This window comes from Neoarius graeffei, chromosome 16 (genome assembly GCF_027579695.1).
Source record: "Neoarius graeffei isolate fNeoGra1 chromosome 16, fNeoGra1.pri, whole genome shotgun sequence".
NCBI lineage: Eukaryota > Metazoa > Chordata > Actinopteri > Siluriformes > Ariidae > Neoarius > Neoarius graeffei.
The window spans coordinates 59,874,387-59,887,298 of NC_083584.1; the positions used below are offsets into that span (position 1 = coordinate 59,874,387).

At 42.3% G+C, this 12,912-nt stretch overlaps 1 protein-coding gene across 1 annotated transcript in view; it reads left to right on the forward strand.

Moving 5' to 3' along the window:
• The window catches only part of col4a3 (collagen, type IV, alpha 3), a 99,851-nt gene extending 86,939 nt beyond the window's left edge, over window positions 1-12,912 (forward strand). Inside the window, exons 48-52 of the mRNA XM_060942273.1 lie at window positions 6,085-6,297; window positions 7,021-7,198; window positions 9,758-9,872; window positions 10,272-10,444; window positions 10,617-12,912. Coding sequence (XP_060798256.1) covers window positions 6,085-6,297; window positions 7,021-7,198; window positions 9,758-9,872; window positions 10,272-10,444; window positions 10,617-10,710 — 773 coding nt within the window. The 3' untranslated portion in view covers window positions 10,711-12,912. The remainder of the gene's footprint in view (window positions 1-6,084; window positions 6,298-7,020; window positions 7,199-9,757; window positions 9,873-10,271; window positions 10,445-10,616) is intronic.

Consider the following 12,912-nt stretch of genomic DNA (forward strand, 5'->3'; position numbering starts at 1 on the left):
GTTGTGATGCCGTAGCGGATGACAGATTCAATAGTTGCTCTATAAAACAAAAGCATGATGCTTTTATCAACACCATGGACCCTAAGTCTCCGTAAAAAGTGCAGCCTTTGACAGATCTTTGAGCAAACAGACTGCACATGAGTTGCCCACTGTAACTGACAATCAAAATGTATACCCAAATACCTAAAATGTGGTACCTGTTGGACTCCCTGTCCATTAATAAACACTGGACTATAATCCCCCACACCCCTGGGGTCAAAGACCATCTCTTTTGTTTTATCCACATTCAAAATGAGGTTGTGGCCCTCACACCACAGCACTATATCCTGTACCTCTGTGTGATACCTCCTAGGGTCTGCCTGTGCTGACAGAAGGCTCAGTAAAGCTGTATCATCTGAAAACGTAATGATGTAATTGCTCCTGTTTTGACTGTTACAGTCATTTGTATATAATGTAAAGAGGATGGGAGAACTTGCGCACCCCTGAGGAGCCCCAATATATATTTCCTGTAAGTGAGACAGGGTGGAATTAACTTTCACTTGTTGCTGCCTACCAATGAGGAATGCAAAATACCACTTGATTAAATAGGGGTTCACCTATTAGTGTAGGAAAAAGGTACCGAGATGAAGGAGGGGGTAGGATTCCAGGAAAAACTGTAATACACACACAAAAAAATCCCACTATTTTTCCCTGGTAAAATTGTGAATTTTTAATCTTGAAATTTCTGAGATTAAATTTCTGACTTTTTTTGTGCAAATTTAGGACTTTAATCTTAGAATATTACTTATTCCCTCTGCTCTGTGTTATCACCACCGCCGACTGTGTTGGACAAGGTTATGTTTTTACCTTTGTTTATTTGTGTATTCCACTGGCGAAATGCTACTATTAGAGCTGGGACTTGAGCTCAGCCAAAACTGAGCCAGACACACCAAAAAAGCAACAGGTGAAAGGATTTTGCAAGGGATTAGCAGCAGGGTGCCAGGTTGCTCTGCTGTGTGTAGTTGGCAATGTTGATTTTAAAAGTAACTAAATAAATTACACAGGAAAATGAATACTTAAAACTGAGTGAAAAATACTGGGGTGAGTGTGTGTAACCGACTATAACCAGTCACTTACTCAAATAATAACTAAAAGTCTTTGTGTGGCTTCTAGATGATGCCGAGGAGGTGAAGAGTTCATTTGTCAGCATTTATTCTGGAAAAACAATGAATGACAGAGTGATCAACACATGGAGACAAGGGAAAGAATTCTGGCATTCCCCTTTCCAGACATCCCAAGCACGATAAAAATAAAAACATTTACATACTGTAGGCTACATACTGTTCTGTAGTCTGGCTATATTACACTGTGTGAGATAAAACAGACTATAATATATGTGCACTTAATATTTGATCCGATGCAAACAGCAGTGTGTGTCAAAACATTTTTGCATCATAAAATAAACATCATATCTTGGGAAAAATAAAAACAGTATACTGTATTAATGAATAATGTCCATGCAGGATTCAGGAACCCAGCTTACCCCTTTCCAGGCATTCCAAGCACGATAATGTCCACAGGTGTGTTACAATAATTAATGCCCCATCAGAAACAACAGTGGAACCCAACAAATGAACATACTTACAATAGAGGGATTTGAGGAAGTTCCCAAAAAAACCCAAAACTTTATTCATATGAAATTATGACATTGCTACATGTGCATGGATGAAGATTCTGGAGGCAGAAATCTTAGTTTCTTGGTCATTAGCCTGTGCTACTTGCTCTTGATAGCGCTGGCTTGACCACTAGCGTTGACCTTCGAAAAGGCTGAGGGCGATACATTTTTGGTCCCTGCCACTATAAGTCAAAATTTGATTGGTTAATTCATCTGTCACTTCCTACCAGTGTTGTAGTCGAGTCACTAAACCTCAAGTCTGAGTCCAGTCTCGAGTCCCCAGTGTTCAAGTCCAAGTCATGAAAAAAAATTTAGAGTTGAGTCTGAGAACAAGACTCCATCTGCACCATAGAGCCCTGCACTCCCGCAGGAGTCCCGCCGCAAAGCAGTGCGGCGTGGGACAAATTTTGAAAGCTCATTGCGGGCGCGGGCGGGACCGGAAGTGCACATATGCGGGCGCGGGCGGGAGCAGGAGTGCACATATGCGGCGCGGGCAGGAGCGGTGATAAGCTGCAGTCCCGCTAACTAAAAACGTGTTTGAAATAAAATTTATAAACTATTAATTTATGTCTATCATATATAATTTGTGGTGGCACGGTGGTGTAGTGGTTAGCGCTGTCGCCTCACAGCAAGAAGGTCCTGGGTTCGAGCCCCGGGGCCGGCGAGGGCCTTTCTGTGCGGAGTTTGCATGTTCTCCCCGTGTCCGCGTGGGTTTCCTCCGGGTGCTCCGGTTTCCCCCACAGTCCAAAGACATGCAGGTTAGGTTAACTGGTGGCTCTAAATTGACCGTAGGTGTGAATGTGAGTGTGAATGGTTGTCTGTGTCTATGTGTCAGCCCTGTGATGACCTGGCGACTTGTCCAGGGTGTACCCCGCCTTTCGCCCGTAGTCAGCTGGGATAGGCTCCAGCTTGCCTGCGACCCTGTAGAAGGATAAAGCGGCTAGAGATAATGATGAGATATATAATTTGTGCTGGATATTTTATTTGGCATTAATAAAAACATTTTAAGATGCCTAAATTTGCAGAGAGAGTCAGATTGCCAGATTGAGTGAGGAATGGCATCTTAAATTTGCCATTGATTACCCTAACTGGAAATCCTTTGATCACTCTAATGACTCGCCGTTCACACCCAGCTAGCAAGAGAACCATGAGTGAAGTGATTTACTGCTTGAGTTAGTCTACAACTCTAATCAGAGAGACAGGTCACAGTGACGGTAGGCTTGACTCAATGCTATCCCAGAAATTCTTCCTGTAATATGCAAATTTGGCTGTCCAATCAGAGGCGGCCAAATTTGCATATTACAGGAAGGATTTCTGGGATACCACTGAGTCAAGCCTACCGTCACTGTGTAACCTGTCTCTCTGATTAGAGTTGTTCACTCATGGTTCTCTTGCTAGCTCTGCTTTGCAATAAAAAAAAAAAAACATTGGTACAAAACAAGCCCATTCACTTTTTTATGCTGATCAGAGAATTACAATGGTTTCTTATGTGACAAAAATGTGCGATTCGCTATTAAATATTTTAATCGCTTGACAGCACTAATTATTATTACTAGAGACACTACATGCTGAATTCAGAAACAAGGTAAATAATAACAAACTTGAACGTGAGCTGTAGATATTTATGCTCAAATCCACTCAAAGTAGGGGGTGGGGCACCATCACGCTGTGTCAAGACAAGAACTTTCCTGAGAAATAACTCGAATGTCTGCATCATGCGGGATTTGCGGGCGGGAGCGGGACAAAATATGGCAGACGCGGGCGGGAGCGGGACTGAAAATCATAATTCTTTGCGGGTGCGGGCGGGAGTGGGACTGCACAATGCGGGCGCGGGCGGGAGCGGGACTGAAAAATCCGACCCGTGCAGACCTCTACTGCACCATTTGACGGTGGCTGTTTCAGCGCCATTAACATTAGTTTGTTCCTGAACATGCTGTATGAACAGGTGAATGTGCTTCTCTTTATCAGGGAGTGTGAAGTATTCTGTCAGAGATGGTTGGGAGATGGATGTAAGTGCAGAAAGTGTGTTTATTAATACAAGTGAAGACAGATAAATAATCCAGAATGGCAGGCAAAATCATAAAACAGTCAAACTGGCAATAGGTCAGTCAAGTGAGGCACAAACAGGCTATTGTAGAATGATGAATGAATGAATGAATGAACCCTTTATTGTCACTAGTCACAAGTACCAGCAAAATTAGCCATCAACTCGTCCGTACATATACACATACATACAATTGACACGGGGAGTAGACAGGACAGGAAGACAGGGATGAAAAATACAGTAGTAACATGAGGGGATGGGAGGAGAAAAAAACAACCCCCACACTATGCTCCTGTGGGGAGTACAGTGTGGGAACATAAAAAAAAATACCTTAGCACATAAGCATAAAAATAACACAGTACACTTTACACATGACTCGGGACTCGAGGGGGAAGGGGTTGAGGGAAAGGGCGGAGGTATAGGTAACCCAGCACAAACAAGCAGTCCGGTCCTGCAGCCAGACGGCGCTTACCGACTTGTCACACTGGGAGTAAAAGTGGTGACCGTGGGAAGAGGGGGGAGGAATATGAGAGAGTCTAACAGCAGCGATCTCAGGGGGGGAATTGTTTTCCCAGCAACGGCCTTGGCCAAGGCCAGTGCTGTCTGAGGGAGCCGAAAGCAGATAAGATCAGGATTGTTTGGTCTTGGGGCAAGTAGACGCATTCCTTTACATGACTAATCTGTTTGTCCATTCTGGTCTCCGAATCGAATCGAATCAATTTTCCTTTGCAAAGCCGAAAGCTTCTCCATGATGTTATCCATGTTGCGGTTCAAGTTCTGAATAGCCACAGTCTGAGTGCCGACAGCTCTACCCACCACTTCAATCATGTCAGGCAGCTTTATGGGGCTTTAGACAGCTGTCATCTCTGATTTCCTCGATAAACCAGGGCAATGCCTAATCCAATCAGCAAAAGTCCTGTAATCATGGTTCCAAATAGGTAGATGTCTTCAATATATATGTCCTCCACAGAAAGAACCACCAGGCACACAACCCGCCACCACTCCCATGCATCCATCGTGTAGCCAGCTGTGAACGTTCCGGCAGGACAGGCTGGTTCCCCCGAACCCAGGCTTCTCGTCGAGAAGATTGTGTCAATTGCGTGAAGAGACCAGTTTATCAATTCCATGGTTTTTAGTTTGGAGAGGAGTGCGGAGAGAGTCTCTCAAAAGTATAGACACTAGACAGGCGAGACAGCAGAAGCGGGAAAGATAAGGGAAGGGAGAGGCAGAGAAATGCGACCGCCTTCCATGAGAGCACGGAGAAGAAGTAGACTCGGCAGAATCAAAGACGAGAAACAGGAAATCAGGGATCAGGAAACCAAACAAGGAAATAAGGCTCGGTAATGTGTTAGCAACGCAACTCAATACTTTGCAAAGTGTGTTTTCATAGTTTTTATATAGGCATGCTGATTGTGCCTTAATCCTGTGCAGGTGTGAGTCGTTTATAGCGCACGTGAGAGTCTGCTTGGCACGCACGCTGTCTGGAGCGCGCCCGAGAGTCTATATGATGCATGCGCCAAGGCGGGCAGATGTGACACTCTTGCACGAAATTAGTACAAAAGTTAATGTAGATATAAATATCTTATGCCAAATTATTATGGCATGTTCCAAAAAATAAAGAAAAAATCTGAGTCCTCGTCTCCAATTTACGAGTCCAAATTTTAATGCACGAGTCCAAGTCATCAGTGCTCAAGTCCAAGTCAAGTCACAAGTCTTTAAAATTAGGGCACGGGTTGGACTCAAGTACTACAAGCCTGCTTACTCCATAAACATACACTGCCATGGCCTTCTGTCCTGGTAATGAAGTCCTAACCAGTGAGTGAGCAGCTCTAAACTCTTCTCAGCCAAACAAAACAATCTCATTGGATAACTAAATTTTAATGTTTTCAGGACTGTAACCCTTTCATTTCTGAAGCACATTTGATAGAAAATGAAGCCAAATTAGAATCAGAAGAGAATAATTATAATGAAATTATGAAAGAAATGAATAATAACATTTGACATGCTGATATGTTTGTGCCTTCTCTGAAGACCTAGAAGGCCCTGATGGTTTCCCTCTGGTATATTCCCAACATAATTCAAAAATTAGTGAACGGATTTTAATGAAATTTTGAGGAAAGATAAGCCATGGGCCAAGGAACTATTGATTTAGATTTTGATGTGGATATATGGCTCGGTGGAGGTATGAACTCTCCCGAGTACCCTGTACATCTTACTGATTGTAGAAATATTTAACTTGAAGTTTAACTGAAAATATTAATACAGGGTGTTTCAACAAAATTTGAAGAGTTGGTGGAGTTTGTTATGGGCAGTGCTCCAGTGTGTAAGGCGCTCTGGTGTTTAATGTGTACTGTAAAGTCTTTGTTTATGCATTTTTATTTTTCAGGACCTAAGGGTTTTAATGGTGGCAATGGTCAGAAGGGTCCCACAGGTCCACCGGGAGGCTGCGTGGCCAACAAGCACAGAGATAACATCCTGTTCGCCAGGCACAGTCAGACACAAGCTATCCCTAAATGCCCTCATAAATCCACTCTCATCTACTCCGGGTACTCACTGCTTCTCATCACCGGCAATAGCCACGGACATGGCCAAGATCTTGGTATGGCATATACACACAAACACATCAAGTTATCTGAGATTAACTATTTGTAGATTTCACAGAAGAACATGACTGCATGGAGGATTTTTATTTATTTATTTATTTATTTATTGTATTTGGGAGCAACAAAACATTTGCACAATAATTGTTCTCCAATTATTATTGGAGAACAGAAATCACTGACACAGCTGCTGTGGATTGAAACCCTAAATAAATGGAAGCATAATTGCCGGGTGTGAAGCATCAAAACAACCAGAAAAATGCTTTCGGAGTGCATCTGGTCTGAAATGGCTTTTAGAGATCGTCAGACATTTTGTGAGGTTATTAATTTGTAGCAATGCTAAAACATGCCAGGTGCATCTTTTATTCAGTTTGAGCCGGTTGATTCATTTCTTTCAGTGTTAATATTGATTTGTTTATTTGTTCAGGACGGATATATATTTAAAGTATAGCTTGTAATTAAAGCTGACCTATTCGAGTTCTAACATGAATAAAACTCTAGATTTGAATAGAATGTTTTTTAACTTCATTATGCCTTTAGACAGCTTTTGGGATCCGTCTCTGACACAAACACCTCACTGAACTGTTTCTCCCCATTCCGCCTTTCCTTTTTTTGGATATAAAATGCAGGCAATACATCCATCTTTACTTGTATATACTATACTTGTGTGTGTGTGTGTGTGTGTGTGTGTGTGTGTGTGTGTGTGTGTGTGTGACACCAAGGCACTATGGGGAGCTGTCTACAGATGTTCTCCGTCATACCCTTTCTTTACTGTAATGTGAATGAGGTCTGTCTCTTTTCTTCCCGAAACGATCATTCCTACTGGCTGTCCACTGAGACACACCTGCCCAGTAACCAGTCTTCAGTCTCAGGTGATTCACTGGCGACGTATATTAGCAGGTACGCTCAGAATACACATAGTATCTGACAAATCATAATTTATACTGTAAAGACAGATGGTTCACTCAGTCACTCAACCAAACACTGGCTCTTAAACGAACACTGGCTCATTCACTCACTCATTCACTCACTCATTCACTCACTCACCCAAACAACATTTACTCAATCACTGATTCACTCAATGACTCACACAGGCAATAATCACTCACTCACCCAAATAAGCACTCACTCACTCACTCACTCACTCAAGCTCTCAAACAAGCACTTACTCACTGGTTCACTCCATGACTCACATACTGTACAGTTAGGTCCATATATATTTGGACACTGACACAAATTTAGGTTTTTTTGCCTGTTTACTGAAACATATTCAGGTTATAGTTATATAATGGACATGGACATAAAGTCCAGACTTTCAGCTTTCATTTGAGGGTATCCACATTAAAATTGGATGAAGGGTTTAGGAGTTTCAGCTCCTTAACATGTGCCACCCTGTTTTTAAAGGGACCAAAAGTAATTGGACAATTGACTCAAAGGCTATTTCATGGGCAGGTGTGGGCAATTCCTTCGTTATGTCATTCTCAATTAAGCAGATAAAAGGCCTGGAGTTGATTTGAGGTGTGGTGCTTGCATTTGGAAGATTTTGCTGTGAAGAAAACATGCGGTCAAAGGAGCTCTCCATGCAGGTGAAACAAGCCATCCTTAAGCTGCGAAAACAGAAAAAACCCATCCGAGAAATTGCTACAATATTAGGAGTGGCAAAATCTACAGTTTGGTACATCCTGGGAAAGAAAGAAAGCACTGGTGAACTCATCAATGCAAAAAGACCTGGACACTCACAGAAGACAACAGTAGTGGATGATCGCAGGATAATTTCCATGGTGAAGAGAAACCCCTTCACAACAGCCAACCAAGTGAACAACACTCTCCAGGAGGTAGGCGCATCAATATCCAAATCTATCATAAAGAGAAGACTGCATGAAAGTAAATACAGAGGGTTCACTGCATGGTGCAAGCCACTCATAAGCCTCAAGAATAAAAAGGCTAGATTGGACTTTGCTAAAAAAACATAAAAAAAGCCAGCACAGTTCTGGAAGAACATTCTTTGGACAGATGAAACCAAGATCAACCTCTACCAGAATGATGGAAAGAAAAAAGTATGGCAAAGGCGTGGTACAGCTCATGATCCAAAGCATACCACATCATCTGTAAAACACGGCAGAGGCAGTGTGATGGCTTGGGCATGCATGGCTGCCAGTGGCACTGGGTCACTAGTGTTTTTATTGATGATGTGAAACAGGACAGAAGCAGCCGGATGAATTCTGAGGTATTCAGAGACATACTGTGTGCTCAAATCCAGCCAAACTGATTGGTCGGCGTTTCGTAATACAGATGGACCATGACCCAAAACATAAAGCCAAAGCAACCCAGGAGTTTATTAAAGCAAAGAAGTGGAATATTCTTGAATGGCCAAGTCAGTCACCTGATCTCAACCCAATTGAGCATGCATTTCACTTGTTAAAGACTAAACTTCAGACAGAAAGGCCCACAAACAAACAGCAACTGAAAACCGCTGCAGTAAAGGCCTGGCAGAGCATTAAAAAGGAGGAAACACAGCGTCTGGTGATGTCCATGAGTTCAAGACTTCAGGCAGTCGTTGCCAACAAAGGGTTTTCAACCAAGTATTAGAAATGAACATTTTATTTACAATTATTTAATTTGTCCAATTACTTTTGATCCCCTGAAATGAAGGGATTGTGTTTAAAAAATGCTTTAGTTCCTCACATTTTTATGCAATCATTTTGTTCAACCCACTGAATTAAAACTGAAAGTCTGAACTTCAACTGCATCTGAATTGTCTCATCTCATCTCATTATCTCTAGCCGCTTTATCCTTCTACAGGGTCGCAGGCAAGCTGGAGCCTATCCCAGCTGACTACGGGCGAAAGGCGGGGTACACCCTGGACAAGTCGCCAGGTCATCACAGGGCTGACACATAGACACAGACAACCATTCACACTCACATTCACACCTACGGTCAATTTAGAGTCACCGGTTAACCTAACCTGCATGTCTTTGGACTGTGGGGGAAAACGGAGCACCCGGAGGAGCATCTGAATTGTTTTGTTCAAAATTCATTGTGGTAAGGTACAGAACCAAAATTAGAAAAATGTTGTCTCTGTCCAAATATTTATGGACCTAACTGTATATAGTGATTCACTCACTCACTCAAGCTCTTAAACAAGCACTTACTCACTCACTGATTCACTCAATGACTCACACAGGCACTGATTCACCCACTTACCCAAACAAGCTCTTAAATGAGCACTTCCTCACTGATTCATTCACTCACTGATTCATTCAATGACTCACCCACACAGTGATTCACTCACTGACTCACTCACTCACTCACTCACTCACTCACTCATCTAAACAAACACTAACTCACTCACTGACTCACTCACTTATACTTTCACACACTCACATTCATTCTTTCACTCACCGGTTGAATTTTCCCCTGAAAAAGAGGTTGCATATCTCTCTCTCTTTCTCTCTCCAGGTGTTCAGTCTGTAACTCCGTAGGTAACGTGATAGCGTTCCACAGCCAGGACAGTACAGTCCCATCATGTCCCATGGGATGGCAGTCTCTGTGGCAAGGCTACTCTTTTGTCATGGTAACAACCACAAGAAAAAAAAGAGATTTATTTATTTATTTATTTATTTATTTGAGTGATTTTGGAGCAACATTTTAGCCAGCACCGTGTACCTTCATAATCAAAACACCACCTGAGCGAATATATTTTGGAAGAACAGTGTTCATCGCTCAAGTATAATTTCATATTTGAGACTTGTAGAATCTATAATAAGGCACCGTGTTCTGCAACTTTCGGTTGACTTTTCCTTTAATTTGTCACCTGTTTGTATGCATACAGTAATAAACCTCTGTAATAAACCTCTGGTTTACAGCTGCACTGCAGTCAGAGCTGCTGTCATAGCCCAATCTGAATCAAGCAGCCAACAGCAGTGTGATATGATATATACTGTCTACTGATTGTTTGGTCGTGTCTCAATAGCACACAGGTGAAGGTTCCCAGGGCTCAGGACAGTCCCTGTCCTCTCCTGGCTCCTGTCTGGAGAATTTCCGGAACAATCCCTTTATCGAGTGTTCTAGCCAGGGCACTTGTAGCTACTACTTAAATTCCTACAGCTACTGGCTGGTTGCTCTGGATCCGAGGAAGATGTTCAGGTATTTCTCAAAGATTTCTATTTTGAGAATTTGTAAAGGTGGATATTAATAAGAAGAGATGTTGACCTGAAACAGGAATGGAAATGACTGCAGAAGGTGTCATCGTATAAAAGTTAGCACTTTCCCAACCACATGCCTGAAAGCAGATGTGTGTTTGTGTTTTGTTTCTCAGTAAACCATCCGAAAACTCACAAGCTGACTATTCAAGAATCATCAGTCGCTGTCGGGTGTGCATGAAGGAGCCGGCGTGTAGTGAGTCATCCTGAACCCTTGAGATAGAGCCGATGTCCAGACTTGACTTTTTGCCCTTGAACTTTTGACTTTTGGAAACAGACCTATTAGCTTCAATTGCTCTGTAAATCCTCAAGAAGATCTTCAAGAAGATTCTTGAACGATGGAAAAGGAATATAAGAACTAATAGACTCATTTACAGAATAACCCCATATGTATTCTTCTTTCTAACAGCACTGAGGCAGGATTTTACCAGGGATTTTGTTGGAGGGACTTAGTTAGTTAGTTAGTTAGTTAGTTAGTTAGTTAGTTAGTTAGTTAGTTAGTTGGTTGAACGTCTTATTTCTAAACCATGGGTGTTAACATGGGGTCAATCCCCCTTTTGCAGCTGGAATATTTTTTTTTTACTTTTGGACACAGTTCTATTCTTAAAAAAATTTTTAATGTAATTTAAAAATTAAAAAAAAAAAAGGGCGGCATGGTGGTGTAGTGGTTAGCACTGTTGGCTCACAGCAAGAAGGTTCTGGGTTTGACCCCAGTGGCCAACAGGGGCCTTTCTGTGTGGAGTTTGCATGTTCTCCCCGTGTCTGTGTGGGTTTCCTCCAGGTGCTCCAGTTTCCCTCACAGTCCAAAGACATGCAGGTTAGGATAACATGGGATGGCCTTGGGCTGAAGTGCCCAAGAGTGGCGGCGTGCATGCACACAGTGGCTTTGCTCTCCTATGATGAACTAAATTTCATTGTACATTTGTGCAGTGACAGTAAAGGCATTCCATTCTGTTCAGACTTAGCATTCAAGCCGTATGAGTTCTTCTTTCATATTTTTTACCACTGAAAATATATATTTAGGGGACAAGCCAGTAGTGTTGTAGTCAAGACCCACGTAAACCGAATCCAAGTCATGACCGAGACCAGAGTATCGAAACCAAGACTTTGAGGGGTTGAAATCAAGTCAAGACCAAGACAGGGCAAGACCGACCCTGTGTCCGAAATCACTCCCTACTCACTATATAGTGGACTATATAGTGAGGTCACCATTTTGTAGTGCTGTCCAAATGTATAGTGAGAACGATTACGGTACATCCTATATAGTGCACTCAAAGTATCCCACAATGCATCATGAAAAGTAGTGTATAACCGATGGTCACTAACCAAGCAATATATCCCATCATGCATTGCAGTCGCACTGAAATCAAATCAAAAGCCTCAAATTTGATTTAATAAAAGGCAGCGGCAAAGAAGATAGTATTCAGCCTTGATTTAAAAGAACTGAAAGATGCAGCAGACACAAAGTACTTTGCATTTATTAATGTGGGAAATACACTCGGTATAATATAGATTTATCACAAAAATACACGCATATATTTATTATTTTGAAAACCCACCAGCTGACTGATCTGGCACGTTTTAATTGTGTGACAGTAATGACGTAAATAACGGTGCGGCGGAGTAGTGTCCAAAAGTGTTTTTTCATTTTATCAATGAGCTCACCATAGAGTCCTCTATATAGTAATTCCCTATATAGGGAGTAGTGAATGAGTGAGTGATTTCGGACACAGGGCAAGTCAAGACCAGAACCAGACTAGTGTGTGTGAAGGGGATGGGGGGAGGAGTGACAGCCATTAACAGGAAAAAATTTTTAAATTAGCAGTGAGTCACATTATTGGTCACATTTGAAGCAGGAAGTTTTACATCCAAATCACAGTAACAATGTTAAAGACACTGCACAGGCAGTTTAGTGAAATTCACACAGTTGTGGTCTTGACCGGTCTTGAAATAAAATCCTGAGTCCTGTATGTCCAAGACCAAGTAAAAATGTGGTTGATTCCGAGACAAGACCGAGACCTTCAAAAACTGGTCTTGAGACCGGTCTCGAGTCCTACAACACTACAAGCCAGTGTGAGAATTTTACATGTTTCAAAATTACCTTAGCTTTAATTGATGACCCTTAAAAGACTCACAAATGCACTGATTTTGACTTTGATAGGCATAGACTATCCATCCATCCATTATCTGTAGCCGCTTATCCTGTTCTGCAGGGTTGCAGGCAAGCTGGAGCCTATCCCAGCTGACTATGGGTGAGAGGTGGGGTACACCCTGGACAAGTCGCCAGGTTATCACAAGGCTGACACAGTGACAAACAACCATTCACACCTACGGTCAATTTAGAGCCACCAATTAACCTAACCTGCATGTCTTTGGACTGTGGGGGAAACCGGAGCACCCAGAGGAAACCCA